The sequence below is a fragment of the Talpa europaea genome (assembly GCF_964194135.1).
Source record: "Talpa europaea genome assembly, chromosome: 8".
Taxonomy (NCBI): Eukaryota; Metazoa; Chordata; class Mammalia; order Eulipotyphla; family Talpidae; genus Talpa; species Talpa europaea.
Genome location: NC_140075.1, coordinates 54,760,486 through 54,784,246, shown reverse-complemented (window position 1 = coordinate 54,784,246; position 23,761 = coordinate 54,760,486). Strand labels below are relative to the sequence as shown.

Here is a 23,761-nt window from a genome sequence, read left to right as displayed (position 1 = left end):
TCATCCTCTATCATGTAATTAAAAATTAGTTGCTTCCAGTCAAATGTCATGTAAATTTGGGGGAAAAATATTTCACATGTAATACATAGCTAACAGTTTTGAAGCAATGAGGAATGTTTGGAATTTGGAAACGGCTCCCATTTGTAAAACTGAAAGCAAATGAAAGTATCACAGGTCAAACTCTTAAAAATTGGTCAGGTATCAAGATCCCCATTTCAAAATGACAAAATCTGGAGAAGTGAGGCATTTCCCTTAGATAATTATGAGAAACAAGTGAAACACTAGTGACAACTCAAGTCATGACATTACAAAACATGGGCAAAATAGTTTGCCCTAAGAATCCCTGAGGCTCACAGTAAGCAGGAAACTTTCCATCCTCCAGTGCCTGACTTCATGCTGAACAAGAAAATCTGGCTCTGGTCCATTTCGCAAAGATGATTGTTTTCTTGAACAACACTAAGCAGTAAGTAAATCTGAAACAAGTTCATAAAGATGTGTCCTTTACAAACTACTATCATTTATAAAGTAAATGATACAAGATTTCCTCCTCACGAGGTATAAATTGTTCAATCTACCTGACATTTTTGACTGACAAACCTAGAAGAAACAGATACTAAGCCTCAACATTTCTGCTGCACTTCTAAAGAGATTCTGGTTTCAAGTGAGAAGTTAAAGGATCTCTAGTAAATCCTCTTAAATATCTCATAGCCAGATTAAGCATTATTCATTTTAATCAAGTATAAGTAGGGTCTTAAGTAGTTTTTAGTCTAGAAGCTTCATGAAATCAAGGGGATTTATTAGAGTTGATCAGAAAGACCAGTCACCATAATTTGCTCCCTAAAAAGATCTAAAGCAAAATCTGCAAAGCAAAGAACTTTCAAATTTGCCTTGGTAAATACCTTATGATTCATCACCATCCCTTAATAATCAGGAATGCAGGCCCACCTCAGTGAAATTTATATCCTAAATTATACAAAGAATCTAAAGTAGATATTTACTATAAGATTGATTTGTTCAGGTGAGAAATTCTTCAAAAAAAATCCTCAAGATTTTACTACATGTAAATTCACAATATAAACATGGTCCATTTTTTCAGAATTAAAAGAAAATTCTATTAGTCCTTAAGAAAATATAAACACAAATCTGCTTACATACCCTTGAATGAGGCAGAGCCCTTGTAAGTTGAGATAAAGGTCTTGAGATTAAAAGCAATTTTTTGGACATGCAAACCGTCGGTAGTTACAAAACAAGTGGCCTTGACTCAAAAAAATCAAAAAAGGGACATGAAGAGGGTTCTTTTATATTAAGAGATTAAAAAACAATTACATGGAATACATTTTTTAACAGGATCCTTATTGGGATGACTAGCAGAATGTAAAAGGACTGTATATTAGGATATTTAAAAGTTTGGGGAAACAATTTTTAAAATAGTCCAAAAACAGCAAAAAAAAATAAAAATTTATTTTGGGGAAGGGAAAAGTGAAAACTGTTTTAAGGCATTCCTCACTGGTTTTGTGAGTTCTCTCTGGCTTATGCAAATGATGACTCAGTGTGCTCATGTCACATGCATGACCATGAGGCACCACTTCTGTTGCCAAACATCTTAATTAGGCTTTTCGGATGAAGAGCTAGGCCTCAATTTCGGAGTCATTTGATCTTTCAAATTAACAAAAATTAGACCATGTTTATGTTAGTTTACCCATCTTTCCATTGAACTTCCTAACCTAGTTCTCAAACAAACAAGCAAGCAAACAAACAAACGATTAAAATCTATTGCTACAATGCTTAAAATTAATACTGGCACCAACCCTGTGGCAATGATCCTCTTCTATTTCTATCTCACTTCTGAAAGTAGGAACCACCTCCCTGCCTTCAGTCCAGTACATCCCTCGCCTTCTGTCTGACACGACACAAGTTTTACTTTGTCCTGGCTCCTGCTGCCTACGCCTTGCAATAGATGTGACATTGAGAGGTGTGTTGTACGGAGGTATTTTCTGCTCCCATTCCGAAATACAGGAAGCTACAGAAATGCTGCTGCAAGAGTTAGAGCGCCTATGTAGCTGTGGCTGGCTCATGAGTTGCTGGCCGTTGGAAATCTGAGCAATATAGTTACTAGAAAGCTAAAAAAATTGAAAAGAAATTAATGAGCAAAACTGTAAAACAATTCGTTACTCTTCTACATTTTATCACATGAAGATATCTGCACTAAATTACTATAACTAATACTAAATTTATAGATATAAAAGTTTTAGAACTATAAGTAAACTGTAAAACAGAAGACTGATTCTCACAGAAACTGTCACTTAAGCTGAACAGATTTTCTCTTGTACTCATTTATAAGACAACTACAATAACTTACAGGTACAGGTGATGGAGACACAGATCTCTGAGTAACCCTTTCTCTATCCCGCTCCCGAGAGGGTCTCTCTGGCTTTTCAGTTTTGGGTTCGGTAACAATAGCCTTCAGTTGTTTCAGTTTTTCATCTTTGACCCAGAGTTTATTTTGCATCTCCAGCTGTTTGGCTGCCACTCGACGTTCCTGCAGGTTATCAAGGGTAATATTATTCCTATTCAACTATACCAAACAAGCACACCCAGATTACCTAACATTTTATTTCCCAAATTCTCATAGTTCACTCAGGAAGTTTTGCAGTTCTTCCTGAGTGAACTATGCTTCATAATGCAATAAATTTGTCATGAAAGAGAATAAACTGAATAGTGCTAACTACTGCCACCAAACCTTACCCCAGACAGACACTCAAAACACTAGTTTAAAATACTATCCATCTCGGGCCTCCCCGGTGGCGCAGCAGTTGAGCGCTGGGTTGCGAAGCTGCCCGCAGCCTCTGCAGCGCCGGTTCGATCCCCGGCTGCTCCCCGGCCACCGGAGGAGGGTCCCACATGGCACGCAGACCTCTCCTGCCACCAGCTGCTCCCCTGAGCAGTGTACTTCGGTGCTTCTGCCTGCTCTGCTCCCCGCTCTGGCTCTGGTGAATTCTCCCACCCTCCCGCACATCTGAGTGTACCCAGTGCTTGCATAAATAAATAAAAAATAAAAATAAATCTAAAAAAATTTTTTTTTAAATTAAAAAAAAAAATTAAAATACTATCTATCCATCTCTAAGGTAAGCACTGCAGATGACACTCACGCATTCCTTCTCCCACTTCATTGTTGTTTCTGTCACCATGCCTTGCCACCGGGCTTCTAATCTACGTTTGTCAGAAAATTGTCGCTGAAGTTTCTGATTCTGGGTTTCAAGTTCCTGCTGCAGGTTGCGTTTATCTTCTTCATAGATTGTAGTTGTTTTCTCTAAAATCTCAATCTGGAAAGTTAGATGAGTATTTTGTACGTAAACATTTCATGTAGTTACAAAATCTCACAATCATGCTTATACAGTTTTCCTCTTAAATTTCACCTGGATTTCTACCTCCATTCCTAGTGAAGGACTTCTAAACAAGTTCCTTACTAAAAGACAAAATTATAGTATTTCATGTGAAAATTAACTTCCCCCTAAAATTAAGGTGTAAAACTATTTTTCAAGGCTGTTTTCCAAATAGTGAACATAGAATAGAGATTAGCTTTTCTCTAGTATGAATGTGTACTCTGTAAATAATACCCTATAAATGACAGGACAAACACATTGAAAGTTACTGAGTGAAAAATCAAGTTGTTACCAAAGTTTAATCCTAGACAGACCTCTAGAAGCCCATTTGGGCATTGAACATTCTCTTCAGTTGCTAAAATCTAAGTCATAAACTGAATATGCTTTTCACTCCCATTTCTTTAGGGTGAGATGAAGATTTATCAATAACTAAGAGCTGTGGTAAGCAGAGGTTACAGGGCCTTGGAGCAGAACAGCTTAGTCAGAGGCCAGCGCTAAATGGCCAGCACATACATCCACCATAATAATGTCATAACAAACCTTATATTCTAAGGTTTTGTTTTTCTTCTCCAGTCGTTCTATTTCCAACTTCTGTCCCGAGATCACCTTTTCTTTTTCATTTAGTTTTCCTTGAACATAGTTTTCTTTATTTAAAACAGCATTGTCAAACTCTTGCAACAAAGCTTTAAAAGTAATAGCTGAAACAAAAGCATTCAGGCCAAGTTTACTCCAATTTCAAAAATAAACAACGAAATCAATTTTTATTAGCCAGCACTATATAAGATGTAGCTGTGCAGCAAATCTCTCTTTTAACAAGTTTGGGAGCAAATTAAAATTTGGTTTTCAAATCTACAAAAAAGACATTCCATAGATACTTCCTGCTTATTACTGAAAAAAAGATTATTAAATTTTTCATTTTGCATCATAGAACCCCTTTTCCAACCCTATATAGTAAGCTTCTTTGAACAAAAAAAATGCAAAAACAAAAGTGACACTAGATTTAGTCAATTAGATCCTAGCTGAGCCCCTATTATACCAAATACCACTAACTTCTTTCTCATAAAGACAAAATGAATTGATGGTGATAAGGAGGCGTAAATACATATACTGAACAGTTATTGTGACTAAGCCATTCTTCTACATGATTTTAATACCTTATCTCATCTTGACAGCATCCTCTGAAGTAGGAACAATTACAATCCCCATTCTGCAGACAAGGAAACTAAAACATAGAGGATTAAGTAATTTGTCCCTAAAGAGTAACTGAGATTTTATAAGTGTTTTGCAAATAACTGGTAGGAACTAGAAACAAAGTATTATTCCTTTGTGTCCACTTACTAACTTGAAAAAAGGGAGAAAGTACACAACCAACTTTTTATTTTGTTTTACTTTTTAGAATAGAGAAAAGCTATGGAGAAATTTCTACCCATCTAAATAATTAATACCTTGAGCATGTAAAAATGCAAAGATAAAGTCGCCATCCTTAATGATCTACCCCACCACGGAACTCAAGATTCACTGCAACTTTCTGGTGTTTAAATGATTGCAGCTTATGCTGTTAAAAAGAAAATGACAGTGGGCCTCCCCAGTGGCGCAGCAGTTGAGCGCTGGTTTGCGAAGCTGCCCGCAGCCTCTGCAGCGCCAGTTCGATCCCCAGCCACCGGGCGAGGGTCCCACATGGCGCGCAGACCTCTCCTGCCGCCCCGCCGCTGCTCCCCTCAGCAGTGTACTTTGGTCCTTCTGCCTGCTCTGCTCCCCGCTCTGGTGAATTCTCTCACCCTCCTGTGCTTCTGACTGTACCCAGTGCTTGTATGTATGTATGTATGTATGTATGCATAAATAAATCTATCTATCTATCTATCTATCTATCTATCTATCTATCTATATCTATCTATCTATCTATCTATCTTTTAGAAAAAGAAAATGACAGGCCCAAACTGGAGAGCCAGGTGCTAAGTCCACCAAAACTTAATTTCTAACCTAACTGGTTACAAGCCCTATACAGTTTCAGTCTCTTCCAGGAATGTAGTCCTATCTGGTCCATATGAAATTTTCTGGTGAGCATCAATAAGGCAAGCTTTTCCATTCCCCAAATGAAGGAAAATGAGCTCATCAGTCACAATCTCCATTCCCCACATGTAGGTTACCTGAGCCTGAATTAATTCCCTCTTCCCTTGTATCTTACCCTTGTCTGCCTATGAAAAGACCTTTGATTTTATACAGCTTTTCCCAGTGCCTTCCTACTGGCTGGATGGCATGCTACCACTGACAAATTACTTAATAAAAGCATAGATTTTTAAAAATTAACTCAGTTGCATTTTTATGATTTAAAAAGGCTCTTACCTTGTTTGTTAAACTCATCTACCATCACTTGTCGTAGGTGATGTCGTTTTTCTAATGCTTCAATCAGCCTGGGAAGAGTGTGCTCATCATTAATATCCAAAATTTCACATGATGGCAGAGGTGGGAAACTCTGTAGAACCACTTCTGTAACCAGCAGTTCTGTGTTGAATATAAAAGAAACAGCCTATTTTAACAAGTTAGCACTGTGATTAAAGCCCTGGTCCAAATAACTAATTTTTGTGGTGTCATAATCAGATACTTCTTAAAAGCTATAAAAAAGAAAAAGTGAGGGGGGAGTATAGTGATGATATATAACAAAAGAAATCTCATACTTTGGTTCAGATTTTTTTTTTTTTTATTCTTAAGGGGAAGGGATATAATTCCCTTATGTAAAATTGGTTCAAAGGAGAAAAAGGCTAGTCAGTGGGCAGATGATGTCGTAACACCAAATCATACCATCTCCAACTGGACCGCCCCGAATCTGGTTTCTGTATCTCCTCCCAGGTGTTAGACCACATATTGCCTTGTCTACTGGTCTTGCCACTTCAACTTCTTGGGTCACTTCTGCAAATCTCATAACTTGCTGAGATTATAAAAAAGATTGGTTATTAGTTCACTTATATAACCAGTGGTTTTGTATCAGTTTCTTAAAATGTTCAAAATGTCATTATCCACATTAAAATAGTTGTTTTTGCTAGAAAAACTGAGCTCTAAGAATAAATAAAAATTACCAAGCTTTCTTCATAATCTTCGGCCTTTGGATTCACACACACAATCAGGCGTACTTTTCCTTCCCCATCGAAGTAGTTCTTGAACAGATGGGTTAACTTTGAATCTCGATATGGAACCATCTATAAATACATCCAAATCCAAAAATCATAAGGCAAAAAATGCACACAAACAAAACTAGACAAATGATCAAAGATTGTCGCTTACCTTATTAGTTCCATATATTTGGTTTTCTCTCAGGACTTCCATACATGTTCTTAGAGTCATTAGTGACTGATTAATGTTACCTTGCAGAAAAGTACACAAAAAAAATATTTGAAAACAACAGAAAAGGCAATGTGGCCAGTCAGCCTGTAAACATCTGCTTCATAGAACTATTAGATAGTAATCACAAGTAACAGGGTCTAGTGGTTCAATTTAAAGAGCTGCGCAGGAGTGGTCTGGTAGTATTTTAGGAGTATTTTAATAGCAATGTTTCAGAAGACGTGAAATACCATGCCCTTCGGGGGTGTCTATCAAAAGGGTACCACTAAATGTAGCATTACAGTTCATGGTGCCTAGTATTTCTTCTAAATCTTAAACTTTGGAAGCGTGTATTAAATGCAGATGATTAATATCACATTAAAATACTTTTTCTAAAGCATGGCCATTTCAGGCTACATTTAAGTCAGAAGCCAACCATTTCCTCTGAGTTTAACCAAGGATTCCTTAGGTGACACACTTGTTATATCTCTGACCTCTCACCTCTTGTTTGGATTTCGAGAGAAGGCAGTCTGACAAATTAAGCTCCAATGATGCAGGAGATCTCAACTTACATAGTCCCCCAAAGTACATAAAAATTTGTTCATTTTGGAACCTTGATTAAGGTCACCTAAAGGCACACATTTTCATCCTTGGCAGCTTTTCAAATGCAGGCCTGTCTGTACATCAAATGCAGGCCTGTGTTATTCCATGATGCCTGATTTCTACATCTTAACCTAGCTCACAGTTGGCTCGTGTCTACCATACTCTCCAGAACACATAGTCCTGTTAACAGACATCCTGCATCCTTACGCCTCTTAAAGAATGACCCTGACAGCCAGGGGTTCTTCACAGGGGGTCTTCACAGGGGGTCCATCTTGTTAAAGGGTACGTTTCATGAAATCTCCATGACTGGTTGGATGGAAAGTAAATTATGTCTTTATTTTTACTGATCTCTGAAACTAGCAACTCCTTTAGTGATATATGAATGCTTGTGAAAAAAAAATCACCTATGATTTTAATCAAAAGCAAATATTTTTACAATACCTTTACTGTATGAGAAATGTTTTAAGAATACTTTTTAAAATGTTATTTCATTCTAATTAGTTTCCTTTTAACCCTATGTATTTTATATTTTATTTTCAGAAATATTCTAAGAAGTGTGCAATAGGCTTTACCCTGCACCATGACGCAGAGACCTTCAGCCTTACCCTTTATCTCCCCAGGAGGGTAGTGCTACCCCCCACTTTTTTGGTAAATGTTGCTTGTTTTCCCAAACATGATGTTTTATAAAAATGGTAAGCAGAGAATGGCCAGCAACATTTTCCTGTTTCCTTGCTGCTGCCTTCAAATGTTCCCCCTACTTGCCCGTTCTTAGGTCATTTTGGTGTCTCCGCAGAGGAAGCCTGGCACGTACTGTCAGACAGCCCCATATTCAACTTCTGCAAAACCTCTCTCTACCATTGTAAGCTGCACAACCAAACCCAATGCAATCCCAAACCTTACCACTCAAAACTGCACCACCTCTAGGTGGTCTTATATACCATATGCCCCAGCCAGAGTCTCCTTTTCTAGATCTCACGACCTGACTTTTGTCACCCCTGTTCTTCATCCATAGTAAGTGATAGTGCTTTCTGGTTTTTCTCCCCCAAGGCTGATATCAGAACCCTTAGATTTGTACTGTTTTGTTCCCAACCCAGCTAAACTTTTCCATTAAGGTTAATCCTTCCTCTATCATCTCATATAGACATATACAATGTGTGCATGTATATTTTAGTCATTTCCTAATCCCTCAAGTTGCCTAGCTACTACCACCTCTCCTTCCTGGGCTCTTTATGAGCCCCTGAGGGGGTGTGAGCCTGTTCCCCTGAGTCACATCACAGTGTTGTAAACCAGTGTTACCTCAATAAAGGGAAAAAAATTAATCATTAAATCTCTTTAGCTGTTCCTCAAGACGCTGCTCTCAGCTATTCCTTTCTGTGTTCCATGAATAATCTCATGTCCCCCATTACTTCAAGCACTTCTCTGTTGGCAAAATCGTAAACCTCAACTCCTTATCTCTCTTCCAAATCCATGTAACTCTGCATCCAATTCTGGGGCACTTCCACTTGAATGGCAAGACCATAGCCAACACAAAGCACATTAATTGCCAACCTGCACCGTCAAACTGCTGCTACATCAGAACCCTCCTTGATTTGTCCTCTTCTTTACCATATCAGCCAATTCCTAACTACCTGTAGTTTTATCAGACCTTTGCCTCCAGATCACACAACAGTTAATCTGAATTACTGCAAAAGGCTCCTGACTACTTTTCATTATCTCTAGACTTGCCCTTGGTAAAATAATTCTCTGCACTGCAAAAATCTTTCATTGATGTTAAGGGGACACTGTAATAGTAGAAAGACACAAGTTTGCATTTGAACCTAGACTCCAATTTTGAGAAAATAATGTAATCACTCCCAACCCATTTCCTTACCTGAAAAATGGGTGAAGAGTCCCAAAAATTCATAATCAAGAAACCAAGCCTATTCATAGTAGATGATACATACTACTTCCTTGGTAATTGGTAGCTATCATTTTTCCTTCACAACAACATTAATATATTTTTAATGACAAGGATCTTCATAACTGTGCCTCTCAGTTGCAACATGTTTACCAACCCCCACCCTCCACTTCTGCTACCCTGACCCCTCCTTTATTCTCCCAGGACTTGGTCTGTTTAATGACAGAGGCTACCGCCTCTGTCAGGGATGCTTCAATATTATCCTTTATACAACTTACTCCTCAATTTAAAAGCCCATGACATCTTCCCCTAACCCCTCTTAGGCACACATCCCCATCTGGATGAAACACCTACTCTAGTCTCACAGCACCCTTTGGTCACTTCATCACACTACTGAAACCCCTAGTCCTCTGCCTGTCTCTTGTACTCATAGGGCAAGGCTCTATCCTTTACATTGCTCAATTCCGGGCACACAAGTAGGTACTCAATAAATGTTTTTAACATTAAACTTAACATGAATGACTATAATAACTGAAATGTTTAAAAAACAAAAAAAAACACAGATTTCCCTTCAATTGGATTTTGTGTTCAAAGATTTTGCTCTACCTCCCGAAACTGATTTTACTGCTATGAATTTTGGAGTAACTATTAAATCATGTAACCTTAAGAAAGTAGTACTGATAATACTAAGTGTGTACACACGCGCTCTCTCTCTCTCTACACACACACACACACACACATATATAAAAAAGACTCATTCAATCTGAATATAACTTACTGTAGTCACTTTTCCTCATTATGAAAGAAATGGGTATTATAACTGAAGAAATAGCACAGACCACTGAACTTGGCCTCTAATTGATCACACTGATGAGTTACACTTGAACCATCTATCAATAAGCAGATGAAAAACTGGTACTGCAAGTTTTTTAAAATTTCAGCAATAAGTAGCAAGTGCTCAGCTCTGCTCACCAGCTTCCCGTAATCTGTTCCCCTCTGCTTTTGTCCGGTTAGTTCTTTCACTTCCAGCCAGATCTACCAAGGACAACTGGCTTATGGTGATTTGTTCTTTTTCCTGAAAGGAAGAGCAATCATAATGCCGATAAAGTAACTTTTACAATGTCCTTTAAATATATTCAAATCAATAAATTATTAAGTCTTAGGAATATATTATTTGCACAATACAAAATCTATAGGATACTTGCTTGGAGGGAAAAGTCTGCTAAACATATAAGGTAAATATACTGGTGACATAAATGACAATTTGGCTAGCGTCTGGTCCACGTTATACTGTAAGTTCCATGAGAGCAGGACCTCTGCCTTTCAATCACTGGGCCCAGCACCTTGGACATGCCTAGCACTCACCAGGAGCTCAATAAATGTCTGCTAAATAATCTATCATCGACATTTAATGATACAACAATTTCATAATACTTGAATAAAGTCAATATACTTTGAATATACTTTAATATTAGATATGATTCAAAGGAAATCTGGTATATATGGAGGCTTGACTTGGAAGCATTTTCTAGCTAACATTTATGGAACACTGTCTATAAGCCAAGCATGGGACTAAGAACTTCACATGCATTACCTCCTTTAATCCACACAATGAGTTTACTACAGTTATATCAGAAAGCTAGTAAGTTAGTGGGAATCAGAATTCAAATCCTGGCTGTCTTCTGTACCATCTCCTCATGCCATCTAGAAACCTGCATGATACTATGATTTCATGATACATTTTGAATGGAATTATACTTTAATAGCTTTAAGTTATTAAATGATTTATATCCAGGCTCAAATGCTGTAACTAACTGGCAGAAGCTTTGTGGTATGACTGGCCCAACAGTAAATAGTGATCAACAGATGGGGGGACCCTACTGGCCTCTTGGCCAAGAGAAGAATAATTTAGTACTGGCCATCTCTGGTTTGTACCATTAAAACCGTTAACTGAATTTCCTCATAGAAAATGAGCCTTTGAGATAAAATAGGGAATCACACATTCTTCTTATTTTATCTCCTTTATTAAAGAGATAAAGATCTGTAAACCTTTCTCACAGCAAAATTCCAGGTTCTAAGATTAGTTTCCCAAAACAATATCTAGTGGAACAGTTAAAAAAAGGAATCACCTGCCTACATATTAATTCTAGAACAGTCTTCATTTGCAATGAAACCTCCCTTGATAGAACTCTAATACTAAAAATAAAAGATTCAGTTAGAACAACAACAACAAAAAAAAGCCCACACAGTACTTTCTTACCTGTAAGACATTGTCTCCATCTGCATCCAAAGGGGCCTGAACTAACTTAATGTTGAACACGCTATGGGAACGGCTCGACTCACGATTCAAATGTGTGTTTGCAATGCGTCTCTTTTTCTGACCTATGAGAACAGATAAATCATCGATCAACTGGAACTCAATCATTTCAGTATAGATGCTTTTTAACTACACCACAAAATATTACTATAAATTATAGTAGCAACTCTCAGGGTTACAGTTATCATTTTATATTTTTCTAATTCTAGCTTTATTTCTAACCTTTCCAGAAAACTTCAAAAGCCTCCTCAGTAGATTTCACTTCTACTTCTGTACATCCTGCAACATACATGTTATGGTTCTTATCTTCACGAAGCATTTTAGATTGTGGAATTCTATGGGGAAAAAAAATATTAGTTTCCTAAATTAGGAGCTACTAATAACTTAAAACTGGCACTAAAATGCTGAACAACATGACATCCATTATTATAATGGGAATAAGTCTAAGCAAGACCCCAGAAAAAAGATAAGCGTAGTAGGATAAATATATGGATGTATAGTCAAGATTAGCTTTATAACAAGATAACGGGAACCTATTTTGTTTGAAAAACTTTGCTCTAATTTGATCTAAGCATAGGAAACAAGACTAAACAACTAGAGATCAAAGTAGTAGTGGAACAACATCACATGCACAGGGTTAGCCTCAAAATCTAGCATTTCCCTAATTTTAAAAGCTCACTAAGAACTGGTTCTGACCTCCATGTCAGCAAAAAACATTCAGAGCAAGTTTGGTATATACCAGGAGTGGCAACTTTTCAAAGTGGCTGGCAGGGTGGGTTACGGTGGGAAAGGTTGCTGCCAGTTCGGCGTCAACCTTATGAGTGGTGGGATAGAGACACCTGAGCCGCCATCATTCAGTAAAGGGCAGACTTCCTGGGAAACAAAGGGCTTAGAGATAGACGCCTGCCCAGTGCAGATGAAAAGCCACCAACATGCAAACATGCCAACTACTAGTATAAGCCTTCTCCTAAAGAAAAGAGTCCACCACATACATAAAATCTGTGCTCCTCATGGGCATGCTACAACTGTTCCACCTAGTGAAGGAAAAAGGAAGTTACTGTCTCTACAGCAGCCAGCTTACAGGATGCATGCAGAGGATGTCACCTCACTGCAAATCACACTGTACCCCTCTGCGTGTAATATTTTGTCATTGTACTAAAAAACCGTAATCATTAACCAGATTAAAAAGGCAAGCTAACTGGCACCCTAAGAAATTAAATTCGTATCCCAGTGCCAAATAAGCACCTTGTGAGCTCATTAGTTACCAGAAAGGTTACAAGACACACAGACAAGTCAGACTTCCTTTAACTACATACAACCAAGACAGACTCCTTTGGGAAAAATCTCACCTAGAACAAACCAAACAGAAACATAGCACGAGCACAGACATGAAACTGGTAACAATATCACAAAAGTTAAGGAAAATAGGTATACACAAACCTGAAACAAATGGGAAAGTATAAAGTTTTTAATGTAAATAGAAGAGGATATATGGATATCTGCTCTTTGTCTAATGCTTTTCTAAAACTAGCCATTTCTCCAGTAATGTTCATTTACACATACACACCAGTTAAATAAGACACAGGTCTTCATGTTATTTATGACCCTAACAAAGACAGCATAGGAGATAAGAACTAAACCATTAGCTCAAAAACAGGAAGCTAATTTTAGACAGGAGATTCTAGAGTTCACGATAACATAAATGCATATTCATCATTTGTGATCCCACGCTATAATTGGTCTATACTCTGAGCAGGGCAAGACCCAAAGAAATCTAAGTAGTCATCTAATGCTGGTGAAATGACAATACAGACGTCACCCTGTGTTAATGATGGAAGGGCTATGATTATTAGTTGTACAGACAACAGCTTTAGGCTTCACTCTATAGAGAGTACCAAGACACAATGGTGAAAGAGGCTGTGAACTCCCAACATTACAGGTGTCCGGGTTCTTGAAAGTTAAGCCCAGGGCATGTCCATATGGACACTTCCCTTTATGGTGAAGGCCCTTCTCAGTCTAGCCCAAGGCCTAAAGTTTTCAAAAACTTTATATATCAGATAAATTTTCAGGTCTCTCGAGCTATCGTAACCCACTGGTTCCCTAATAAAATTGCACATCTAGGTAATAATAAAACTATTCATTGAACATCAACTACATGATATACAAGTAATGTTTCATTCTGAAAACAAAAGTATTACCTCATGTACAGGTGAGGACACTAAAGCTCACTGAGGTGAAGTGACTTCCCCAAGATGTAAGCAGCTAAGAGCTTCCTTTTACTTAGGTTTTACTTACTTAGGTTTTATGGGATCAAATGGCACTTCTTCCAATAAATCATATATGTAATTGTTATATATTTCAATATAAGAGACAAATACACCATAGACACTATCTTCATCAACTTCGTCTGCTCTGCAAAATTCTTGTACATTTATCATATCTGCAAACTCTGGATCTACTTGTCGTCTGAAAAAAGAAAAAAAAGCCAAATAGTCTGATCTTAGGCATTGTGAGTCAGTATTAAAAGTGAAAGACCAGGGCCTCCCTGGTGGTGCAAGGGGTTAGCGCTGCAATATGAAGCAATCAGCAGCCTCCACAGCATGAGTTCGATCCCCAGCTGGCCAGGGAGCAACGCACATACATGGCAAAGAAGATCTCTCCTGTCTCGCCCACTGCTCCCCTCAGCTGTGTATTTCAGTCAGTCTACCTGCTCTGATCCCCTTTCTGTCTCTGGTAAATCCTCTCACCCCCCACATCTTTGGCCTGTACCCCAGATCTTGTATGCATAAATAAATCTTTAAAAAAAAAAAAAAAGGTGAAAGACCATGAGACTAAAAGATTAAAACATAAATGACTTGCCATTACAATCAGAAATGTGAAAGTAACTTCCTTCACACTCAAGAGTGAGCCAACAGCACACCCATGTCCTCCCAGACACACAGCTTTGACTTTTACTCTCTCTCCTACCTAGGCATACCTCAAACCAGAGGCTGTAGGGCAGTTTGCTCAAAATCAAAGAGAATTTCTGAGCAAGTAAACTTAAGAACGTTCCTCAGGGCCTCCCTGGTGGCTCAGTGGTTGAGCACTGGGCTGTGAAGCTGCCTGCAGCCTCTGCAGCGCCAGTTCGATCCCCGGCCAGCTGGCAAGGGTCCCACATGGCGCGCAGACCTCTTCTGCCTCACCTGCTGCTCCCCTCAGCAGTGTATTTCGTCAGTCTGTCTGTTCTGCTCCCTGCTCTGGTGAATTCTCTCACCCTTCCGTGCTTCTGACTGTGCCCAGTGCTTGTATAATTAAATAAATAAATAAATCTTAAAAAAAAAAAAAAAAAAAAAGAACATTCCTCAACTTTGTGCTCACTAAAGTCAGCTGTCAGAACAACTTTTCCAGTTCACGTTTGCCATTTCCTACGCCTGAAGAAAACAGACAGGGTTCCCTTAGGCCAACCTATACGCAAATGCAATCCCTTACTTGCTGGAGGGGGTCTTTGGATTGGGCATGGCTTCTCTCTTCTGCCGTTCTAATAAGGCATCAACTTCACACTGTATGTCCATGCTATTCCTGTCATTAGATTTAAAAACCTGAAGTGGGGGCAAAAAGCAGATGATGATTCTTAAAACTTGACTTTAGTGAGAAACACATTTAAGAAAAAAACATTTAATATTTTTAAGCACATTTAAGAGATTTCAAAATGTATGCTGTGCTTTACTTCTCTACACTACTGTACCACAGGCATCTGGGATCCTGTGTCCGAAATGAAATGATCACAACACAAAGGAATTACACTTACATATCGTTTAGCTTGGAAAGAGCCTATACTGTTAAAGATCATGTTCAAACAACGAGGAAGCAGCCCTCCTTCCCCTGGAGAACCAGTCATTGTGTGAGTTTTTCCACTTCCTGTCACACCATATGTAAAAAGGAGACCTATAATGCAGCAAGACACATGGAGTTACACATTAAAAGTCATACTGGATTTATCTTAAAGACCTCCACTTGTACTATTTCTTCACTGTATTGAAAAAAAAAAAAAAAAACAACAACAACAATCAGGGCCTCCCTGGTGGCCTAGGGGGTTAAGTCTCAGCACTTTCACCAAGAAGGCCCACCATGGATGGCAGCCTGAGTTGGATCCCCAGCCACGGACCTACCCACATATGGCTCAGCAGACCTCGCCTGTCTTGCTCCCTGCTCCCCTCAGCAGTGCATTTCAGTAGATCCCCCTGTTCTGCTCCCCACTCTGTCTCTGTGAATCCTCTCACCCCCGTACCTCTGGTCTACACCCCAGCTCTTCTATGCAAAAATAAATGAAATCTTTATAAAATAAAATAACAAAAAACACTATTTAACTCAGTTTAATACCATCCTGACAAATTAAAGCTGAACTGAAGGTCAAATGTAAACCAAATAGGCAAACATCAATTAAGTTTCATCACAGGAGGAGAAAAAGGAAAACCCAGCGAAATGCCAATAATCCTACCATTTTTGCCATGAATGAGGTCATCTACCAAGGGGTTAGCCACAACATCAAAGAGCTCCTTCTGGGTCGTATGAGTGCTGAATACTTGTTTAAATGAATACTGAGTCTGTGGAGAAGGAAAAATTAAAAGCACATAAATGCTATCCCACTGTATCTACACTAGAAATACATGTGCTAAAACTTAGAGATATCTTTGTAAACACTTAAGATACAGACATACTAAGAAAAAATATGGTCTTTAAATTTGGAACCCTTAAAGTCATAATACATGTAATTTATACTAATTATAAATTGATAGATACTTAGTCATATTAATGAACAAAAGATACCAAATCTCAGGTCTATCTAGCTTCATAGATGATGGCTGATTTTAATTAAGTGGCAAAGATTAAAAAGGTATTAAAACAATTTGATCAGACTGAACATTCTCAAACTACTTCATATACTATTTTACTGCTTTTTATTTTTTTTCTTTATAAAGGTCATTTAAAAACGGCATAGCATCGTAAAACCAAGTGTTCTGATGTGGTTTGTTAAAACCAGAATTGAACTCTAAACAGAATCTCTTCTGAGTTCTTATATACATTTTAAATAAATTGTAATAAGTTATTTTAGATAAATAATAGGACTAATAATCTGCCTGACAGACCACTAGCATCCCCTAAGAGAAAGTGACCTTGCCTCAATCCTTGCCTAGTATAAGTAACTTCCTGTCCTGCCCCCTTCTCCCTATAAGTCTTTTATTTTGTACAGCTCTTTGAAGCTCCTCTCGATCTGGTAGATGGAGTGTTTGCCCCATTCATGAGTTGCTGACTAAAACCTATCTTTAAAATTATTACAGTGATTATAATTGCTTCTGTGGGTTGCATGACGTTCTTGCAGTTTTTGCCTCATTAATGTCAAAGCTAAGTTTAGTATATGAGTGTTCACTGGAATTTTTATGGATTATAGCCTTTGTCAAATGGCCCCTTTTTTCCCATTTTGTGCCTGCCAAGATATCAGTATCATGACCCTAGTGTCCCAAGCACTGCCTTAGCATAGCAGAGTATTATTTCCTTCTTATAACCTCTGATCTAGGGACTATTAATCATATGTTCATTTTTTTATAATGTGTTAAAAATTACACAGCTAGGCTAACACTCAACTTTGTGTAGTTTTTAATTTCAGTCCTATAAAAGAGCTTTAGAGTTCATAAAAGAACAAAGAATCTTAGAACTGAAAGGATCCATAGAGGATAGCGCCAAGAGGTTAATCAGAGGACTTCCAAGTCTTCATCAACAAATTCCTCCTCTCCAGTGAAGAAAAATGAAGCCCAAAGGAGGAACTTGTACAAGCCCACAAAACTAGTTAGTGTCAAAGCCATTTCTAGTCCAGTGCTCTTTCTACTGCCTCTGTCTGAAACAGAAGGCAGTGAGAACTTTTAATCCCCACTAAACCTTTGTACTGTTTATACATTACTTGAAATTAAGCCTAATAAGTGAAATTCAGTAAGTCCATTCTCAACAGTTTTAAATCTTCAAAGGCTCACTCCTACATGAAGCCTTCCTAGACCATTCATTCATGCTTAATCCTTACTTACTGAGTTTTGGGAAAATAGGACAGATAATAAGGTATAGAGCCCTTACATCCCCTTACATTATACCAGAAGGAAGAGACCATAAATGAGTAAATAAACCCATAAATTGTGGTAAATGCCATAAAAGCAGCACTCGGAGTGTAGACCAGAAGAGGAGGAGGTAGGGGCTGCTACATCTGATAGGGTTATCTAGACACATTTCCCTGAGAAGATGATATCAATTTCGGCTGAAACCTGAAGATGAGGAGCCATCCATGCTGAAACCCAAGGGAAAAAGTCCAGGGCAAGGGAATAGCACTGAACAGGATTCTGGCTTATCCAAGGAACTCAGAGGATTCAGTGAATACTCAATGAGGGTGAAATGACAGGAAAGAGATGAAGCAGGCAGGATTTTGCCAATTTAAAGACTTTATTCCTTGAAAAGTTTTAGTCAGGAAAATGGTAAGGTCTGACTATGGTTTAAAAGATGGTTCTTTGTATGGGGGATATAAAAATAAAATTTATTATTTAAAAAAAAAAAAGATGGTTCTGGCAGCTCTATGGAATATGGATAAGAGAAGATTCAGAGTGGAAGCAGGTAGTCCAGTTTGGCTTCAGCATGGCCATGTCAGTACCGACAAGAGTGTGGTCAGACACTGATACCCCTGGGAAAACTGTTTTCCGGTCTAGGAGGAAATCAATACAGAAACAGTAAATGTTCAGAAATTTGGGTAACCACGGGACATGTAGTTAATGGATTACCACAAGGTTATACCATTCAGCAAAACTGTACAAATGTATTGGTCATCATGCATTGAAAATAAAAAGCTATTTCTTTACCATAAATAGCTTGAGAAACACTAGTCTCAGGGCCCCAGACTAGTGTGTTGGCAATGGAGATAAAAACAAAAAGCACACCTTGGAGTGGAACAGATAGAATCTATTGAAGAACTGATACGAGGGAAGACAAGAAAAGTTAGGAACAGGGTTTCTGACTTGAACAAAGTCAAATAGTGGTGTCATTTATTGAGAAGACTAGGAAGGAATGATTTAGAGGGGCAAACAAGAATTCTTTTCAATAAAATTTGAGATAACGATGTGATATCCAAGCAGAGATAACAAGTGTATATTCAAGTTTAGAGCTAGAGAAAAAGCTAGAGATTAAACTTTCAGAATTATTACCATATAATCAACATTTAAACCATGGATAAGTATAGTAAGAGAAAAGAACCCTGGGCATAGTACAACCTAGCATTTAGAAGTTGGAAAAGGAAGAAGAGCCAGCAAAGGGTGACGAAATGAGAACCTGGAGAGTTAGAGAGAGGAAAGAGCTTTCAGGAAGGAGGGTGCAGCTGAGAATGGATCATAATGAGGACAAATAGGTGTTCATCAAATTAGCAGTAAAGGGGCCACAGGTGGGCTTTACACAAATGTGTGAATGGCAGCTGGGAAGTGGAGACATGTTTGAGATGCACCCCTTGCGCATCCTCAGAGCCATCTCTTCTAGTACACTATCTTTCTGTGTTCCCTAACTGAGGGTTACTAGTTTACCATTTATGTCCCCAACTAAACTGTAAGCTCCATAAAAGCAAGGACCGTGTCTTTTGTTATTTTTAAAACTCTCAACTGCCAGGTTAGTGCAGGATATCTGTTGAACTAAACTCACTTTGCTCAATATTTTACTAAAAACATTTTTGAAGAGATTGATACAAATACGCAATACCTATTAAATATTTTAACTTCCTCACATGAACTGTGTTTGTGTATAAAACTGCCCAGCATAATCATAACCCACATTACATGATACCTAACATAAGATTTAAAAACAATATCCAGCACAAGCAAAAGCAATCCCCTGACTGCAGTAGACCAAAAGTGTCTGTACACCCAGAAATTAAGTGGTGGTTATAGTAAAATATATGTCTTTCATAAAAGTGGAAACACGTGCATTCTGTTCAATTTAAAAAATGGAAAAGCCATGCAGGAATGAACATTGGGTAAAAGCAGCTTGGTTCCAATAAGAATACCTCCTTATAGTCTCCATTTCGGTTGAGTCTGTAACCCTCAGGAGTATGAAGCTGAAGGGTTGTGCTATTGATCACTTCTATACAACTCTCCTGGTCAGGAAAGCCCAGGGGGCGCACCCGGCAGTAGACCTGAACATACGAAAGGCACTTAGAGAAAAAAAGGTTGACTTTTTACCTAGCTTCAGTTATGCTTCCTATTCATTCACGCCATAAACATTTGGTTTCAATTTAAAAGATCTATATCAACTTAGTCCTATGAAAACCAAAATCTGCTACTCAGCATTGTGAAATGCAGATATATTCTATAGGTTTTAAATGTACATAAAAACACATTTTGATAGCAAAAACATTTAAATGCACAGCTTATGTTCACTGTAATACTGCTACAAATTTAACAGTTATACTTTACTAATAAAGAAATCTCTAAAAATAACATCATACAATGAGGATTATTTGCAACTGGAAGTGGATGTCAATTAAAACTTGCCAGCTTCACACATATATAAAGCATAAGATCAGAAATTATTCTTCTCTGTGATAAAGAGGAGGAAAAACTATTCAGCTCTATATAAAGCATCTGGTTCCCTCAACTTAAAGAAAAATATTTTGGTACCAATGAAGGGGATTGTTAAACTATCCCAGAGCACATCAAACTTCTTTTATTTGCCTTTTACTTTTAAAAGCAAGTTCCCAGGCCTGAAATTAGTGAAGTACATACATATTCAAGAAGTACAGTATGAAGTACATACAATTATGAGTAGTCAATCATTAGGTTGAATTAAACTTTTCTCTACCAGTCTTTTTGAAATTTGGTTTCTTCATGAAGTGTGCTATCTTAGCAAAAACCATCCTGAAGATAGGCTGCCCATCCAAACAGAAATTGCCCCTTGCCCAGGGAACATGAAGAATTTTCTGGGATAGCTGAAAAATATTTTTCAGTATCTAACTTTTCAAATTATAGTCCGGTACAGAAAAGTTGCAATAGACAACCAACCAGAATTCTTTTTACTGTACTAATTAATCCTACTTCCACAGAAACAAAATTTCAAAGCTAGAACCAGCCTTACCCACTTAAAAATTCTTTGCATCTCCACACCTCAGTCACTTCCAAGCATACACATGAGAAAAGGACTGAAGGAAGAATATACACACATAAATTCACATATCTTACCCCAACTGGGTCTTTAAGACTCGTTTGGGATCCTTTTTTCCCTAAAGGTTTCCTGGGCGTCTTAGTCCTCCTGGTCATAGATTAAAAAAAAAAATGGTTTCAATTCAACACCGGCATACCATATCCTTACTTGTAATTCATATAGACTGTCCACCAAGATCTATAAAATTATGCCTTGCCAGTTCCAAAATACTACTCCTTCCCCATAACATCAATTAGAATTAGATTAGAAGAGTGTTCTTGGTATTCATAAAAAGTGGTTACTAAGTGTAGCTAGTTTTTGAATGGTTTTATATTTAAAATAGCTTCCATAAGCAACAATTTTACAGAGACAATAAAAATGTGAAAAAACTAATAAAAGTTTTAGTTATTAGTTTTTTATTAATTTTCAAATAAAATATAAATAATTAGTTTTCAAATAAAAATTTGAAAAAAACTACCACACTTATCTTGAAAGGCATTTGTATAAATGCACACACACTGAAGCAACAGCCATTACCAAGAAATACTGACAAGTGACTAACTTCAATAAATTACAGAAATGCAGTTGAAGGAATCCATTCATTCATCCAGATTTAGGTCAGTACTCTTAAGAATCTTCAAACTATTATCCTTTGTTCCCAAACAAAATGTGGCAATAAAAGAGACTTTGCTTTATTTCACCATTTCTTTAGCTTGCCACTGCCCTACACACAAAACACACACCTCTACAGGCTAGAGAAACAGTTAACACTAAAATTACTGTCTTGGTGTATAGATAATTATGGCCCAAATATTTCCTCAACATTTGAAAAAGAAGCAAATTAACGTTTGAAGTGAAAAAATATTATGGTAGGTTTACTTAAACTCAACTTAAAAAAAAAAAAAAAACCTAAAATATCGATGCTGGCCTCATAAGAACACAAGTTGCTTTCTGCAAACGACGAGCTGCTACATGATGAAACCAGAACGCGAACCCTTTGAAGAATTACTTCTTCAGCCAGCAGCGGCCAAGGCACGAACTGTCAGGGGCCCAGAGGAATGTGGGAGGGTGCATCTGTGCAAGGGCGCGGGAGGCCAAAAACCCAGCAAAAGTCACCGGGTCATGGACCGGCGGAGTCGCCCCTTCCCGCCACCGGGCGAGGCTAGGACCCCGCAGAGCTCGCGGCCGGCCCGGCTTCCGGGGTGGGTCCCCCGAGCGGCCCAGAGCACCACACGCTCCCACTCGCCCAGCGCGACGACCCCGACCTCTGCCGTCTCCCCACCCGCGCTGGGGGCGCCGCTGCAGGCAAGCCCCGGCGCGGGCCGGCCCGGGGCAACCACCGCCCCCTGCCGCCTGGGGCCGGCGGCCCGGCCGCGGGCGGGAAGGCGGCGCCCCGGGCTCCGGGAGGCGGCAAGGGCGGGGCTCCCGCTTTGGGGGCGCCACTCGGGGGCCGCGGGCTGGGCGCGGAGGGCTCTGCCCGCGGGCGGCGGCGGCGAGAGAGGGCGCCCGGCTCCGGCCGGCGGCCTGGTACTCACGCTGGCTTCATGGCCGCAGGCTCCGTGACGCCCGGACGCGCGCGCGGGGCGCCGGGCTCGATCGGGAGGGCTGGCGGGGGCCGACGGCCGCAGCGACGCGCCGCGGGGTCCCGCAAAAGGCGAGCCGGGCACGGCGCTCCCGCAAGTGGCGGCGCAGCTGAAAGCGCAGGTGAGAGCGCGCCGGGCGCATTTCAAACGGGCCAATCAGCGCCCGCCCGCGGGGAAGGGGCGGGGCCTCCGGGGAGTGGCGGCTATGCCGGAAGTGGGACCCGGCGCGCCTAGGCTGAAAGGAATCTGGCTGGCTGGGCTGCTGGGTGGGAGAGTGGACCTCAGAGCTGAATGACCTGTAACCCCGGAGGGATGACTTTCCCACTTCACAAGCAGTCCAGTGGAAGGGCGAGCTCAGGATTGATGCAGCAATGGAGTGTCCTGTTCTCACGCTGTGCCCCGCGCAGCCTCGGACGCCCTCTTTGACTCCCCCCCCACAGCGTCTTGACTTCCTTTCTCTACACTCTAGATCTTTTCTGGGTTCCCCCTGTCTGGTTACGCCAGGTGTCTCCTATCCATAGACTGTTTTATCAGATTCTTAATTTGGTAAAATTAAGATTGATCCTGGATATTCAGAAAGGGATAAAATTCGGTACATGCCCTTGAGCCACACCCAGAACTGATTCGATCCGACATCAGCCCTTGCCCCTAAACTGATGCATATCAAATAGGCTTCTCCATCTGCGCTGTCTTGGAATTCTAGCCCCAACTCTTCAACTTTGTACAGAATGGACAATTTAATTTCGTTGGCCAATATTGTTTGACAGAAAGATGGTTCTGATTTTTGCTATTAAACATTTACAGTACACACTTAGAAATACGTCATTTAACCCAACGCAAGTCAATCTGTAGGAGAAATTCCTAGAAGCACAATTGCTGTCAGAGAATATTCTTGTATAATGTTTCACTGCCAAATTATATTTCATACAGGTTATCAAATATATGCACCCACCAGTTCTGTATGAAAGGGCCCATTTCTCCACACTTCTCAGACAACAAAGTGTTATCACATTTTTTAATAAATGTAGTAAGTGAAAAAGAGTTACATTGTGGCTGAAGTTTTCATTTATATAACATGATGAATAAGGTTAGGTGCCTGTTCATATATTCAAGAGCTATTTGTGTTTCCTTCTCAAAGAACTGTATTCATGTCTTTTGCCTCATTGTTCTTTTACATTTTTCTTGATGATTTGTAAAAGTTCATCTATATTAAGGAAATTTGTCCTCATTCAGAGTATGTTAATGTGTTTTATACTCATTTTTCAAAGTAAGGAAATAAGAAAAGTGGCACTGTTTTACATTTCTGCAAATACTCTTTAACATCTGACTTACTAGAAAACAACTAGCTGACTTCTTGTATCTATTTTTGTGTTCACTCTTTTATCACAAAATAGCATGTGGCCTCTAAAAAACTATATAGAATGAAAATGCAAAGGTACTATGAAATTAGTTTTTACCCAAGATTTTCCTA

General features: G+C 39.1%; 1 protein-coding gene across 1 annotated transcript in view; it reads right to left on the bottom strand.

The window, feature by feature from the left end:
- The window catches only part of KIF23 (kinesin family member 23), a gene marked incomplete at both ends in the record, with an annotated part of 29,947 nt that overhangs the window by 2,590 nt on the left and 3,596 nt on the right, over positions 1-23,761 (bottom strand). The window contains 19 exons of the mRNA XM_084240174.1: positions 1,809-2,120; positions 2,360-2,539; positions 3,150-3,323; positions 3,924-4,081; positions 5,727-5,885; positions 6,183-6,309; positions 6,458-6,577; positions 6,663-6,742; positions 10,171-10,273; positions 11,459-11,580; positions 11,738-11,850; positions 12,508-12,549; positions 13,811-13,981; positions 14,984-15,093; positions 15,303-15,439; positions 15,993-16,098; positions 19,575-19,703; positions 20,746-20,815; positions 21,824-22,399. Coding sequence (XP_084096300.1) covers positions 1,809-2,120; positions 2,360-2,539; positions 3,150-3,323; positions 3,924-4,081; positions 5,727-5,885; positions 6,183-6,309; positions 6,458-6,577; positions 6,663-6,742; positions 10,171-10,273; positions 11,459-11,580; positions 11,738-11,850; positions 12,508-12,549; positions 13,811-13,981; positions 14,984-15,093; positions 15,303-15,439; positions 15,993-16,098; positions 19,575-19,703; positions 20,746-20,815; positions 21,824-22,399 — 2,989 coding nt within the window. The remainder of the gene's footprint in view (positions 1-1,808; positions 2,121-2,359; positions 2,540-3,149; positions 3,324-3,923; positions 4,082-5,726; positions 5,886-6,182; positions 6,310-6,457; positions 6,578-6,662; positions 6,743-10,170; positions 10,274-11,458; positions 11,581-11,737; positions 11,851-12,507; positions 12,550-13,810; positions 13,982-14,983; positions 15,094-15,302; positions 15,440-15,992; positions 16,099-19,574; positions 19,704-20,745; positions 20,816-21,823; positions 22,400-23,761) is intronic.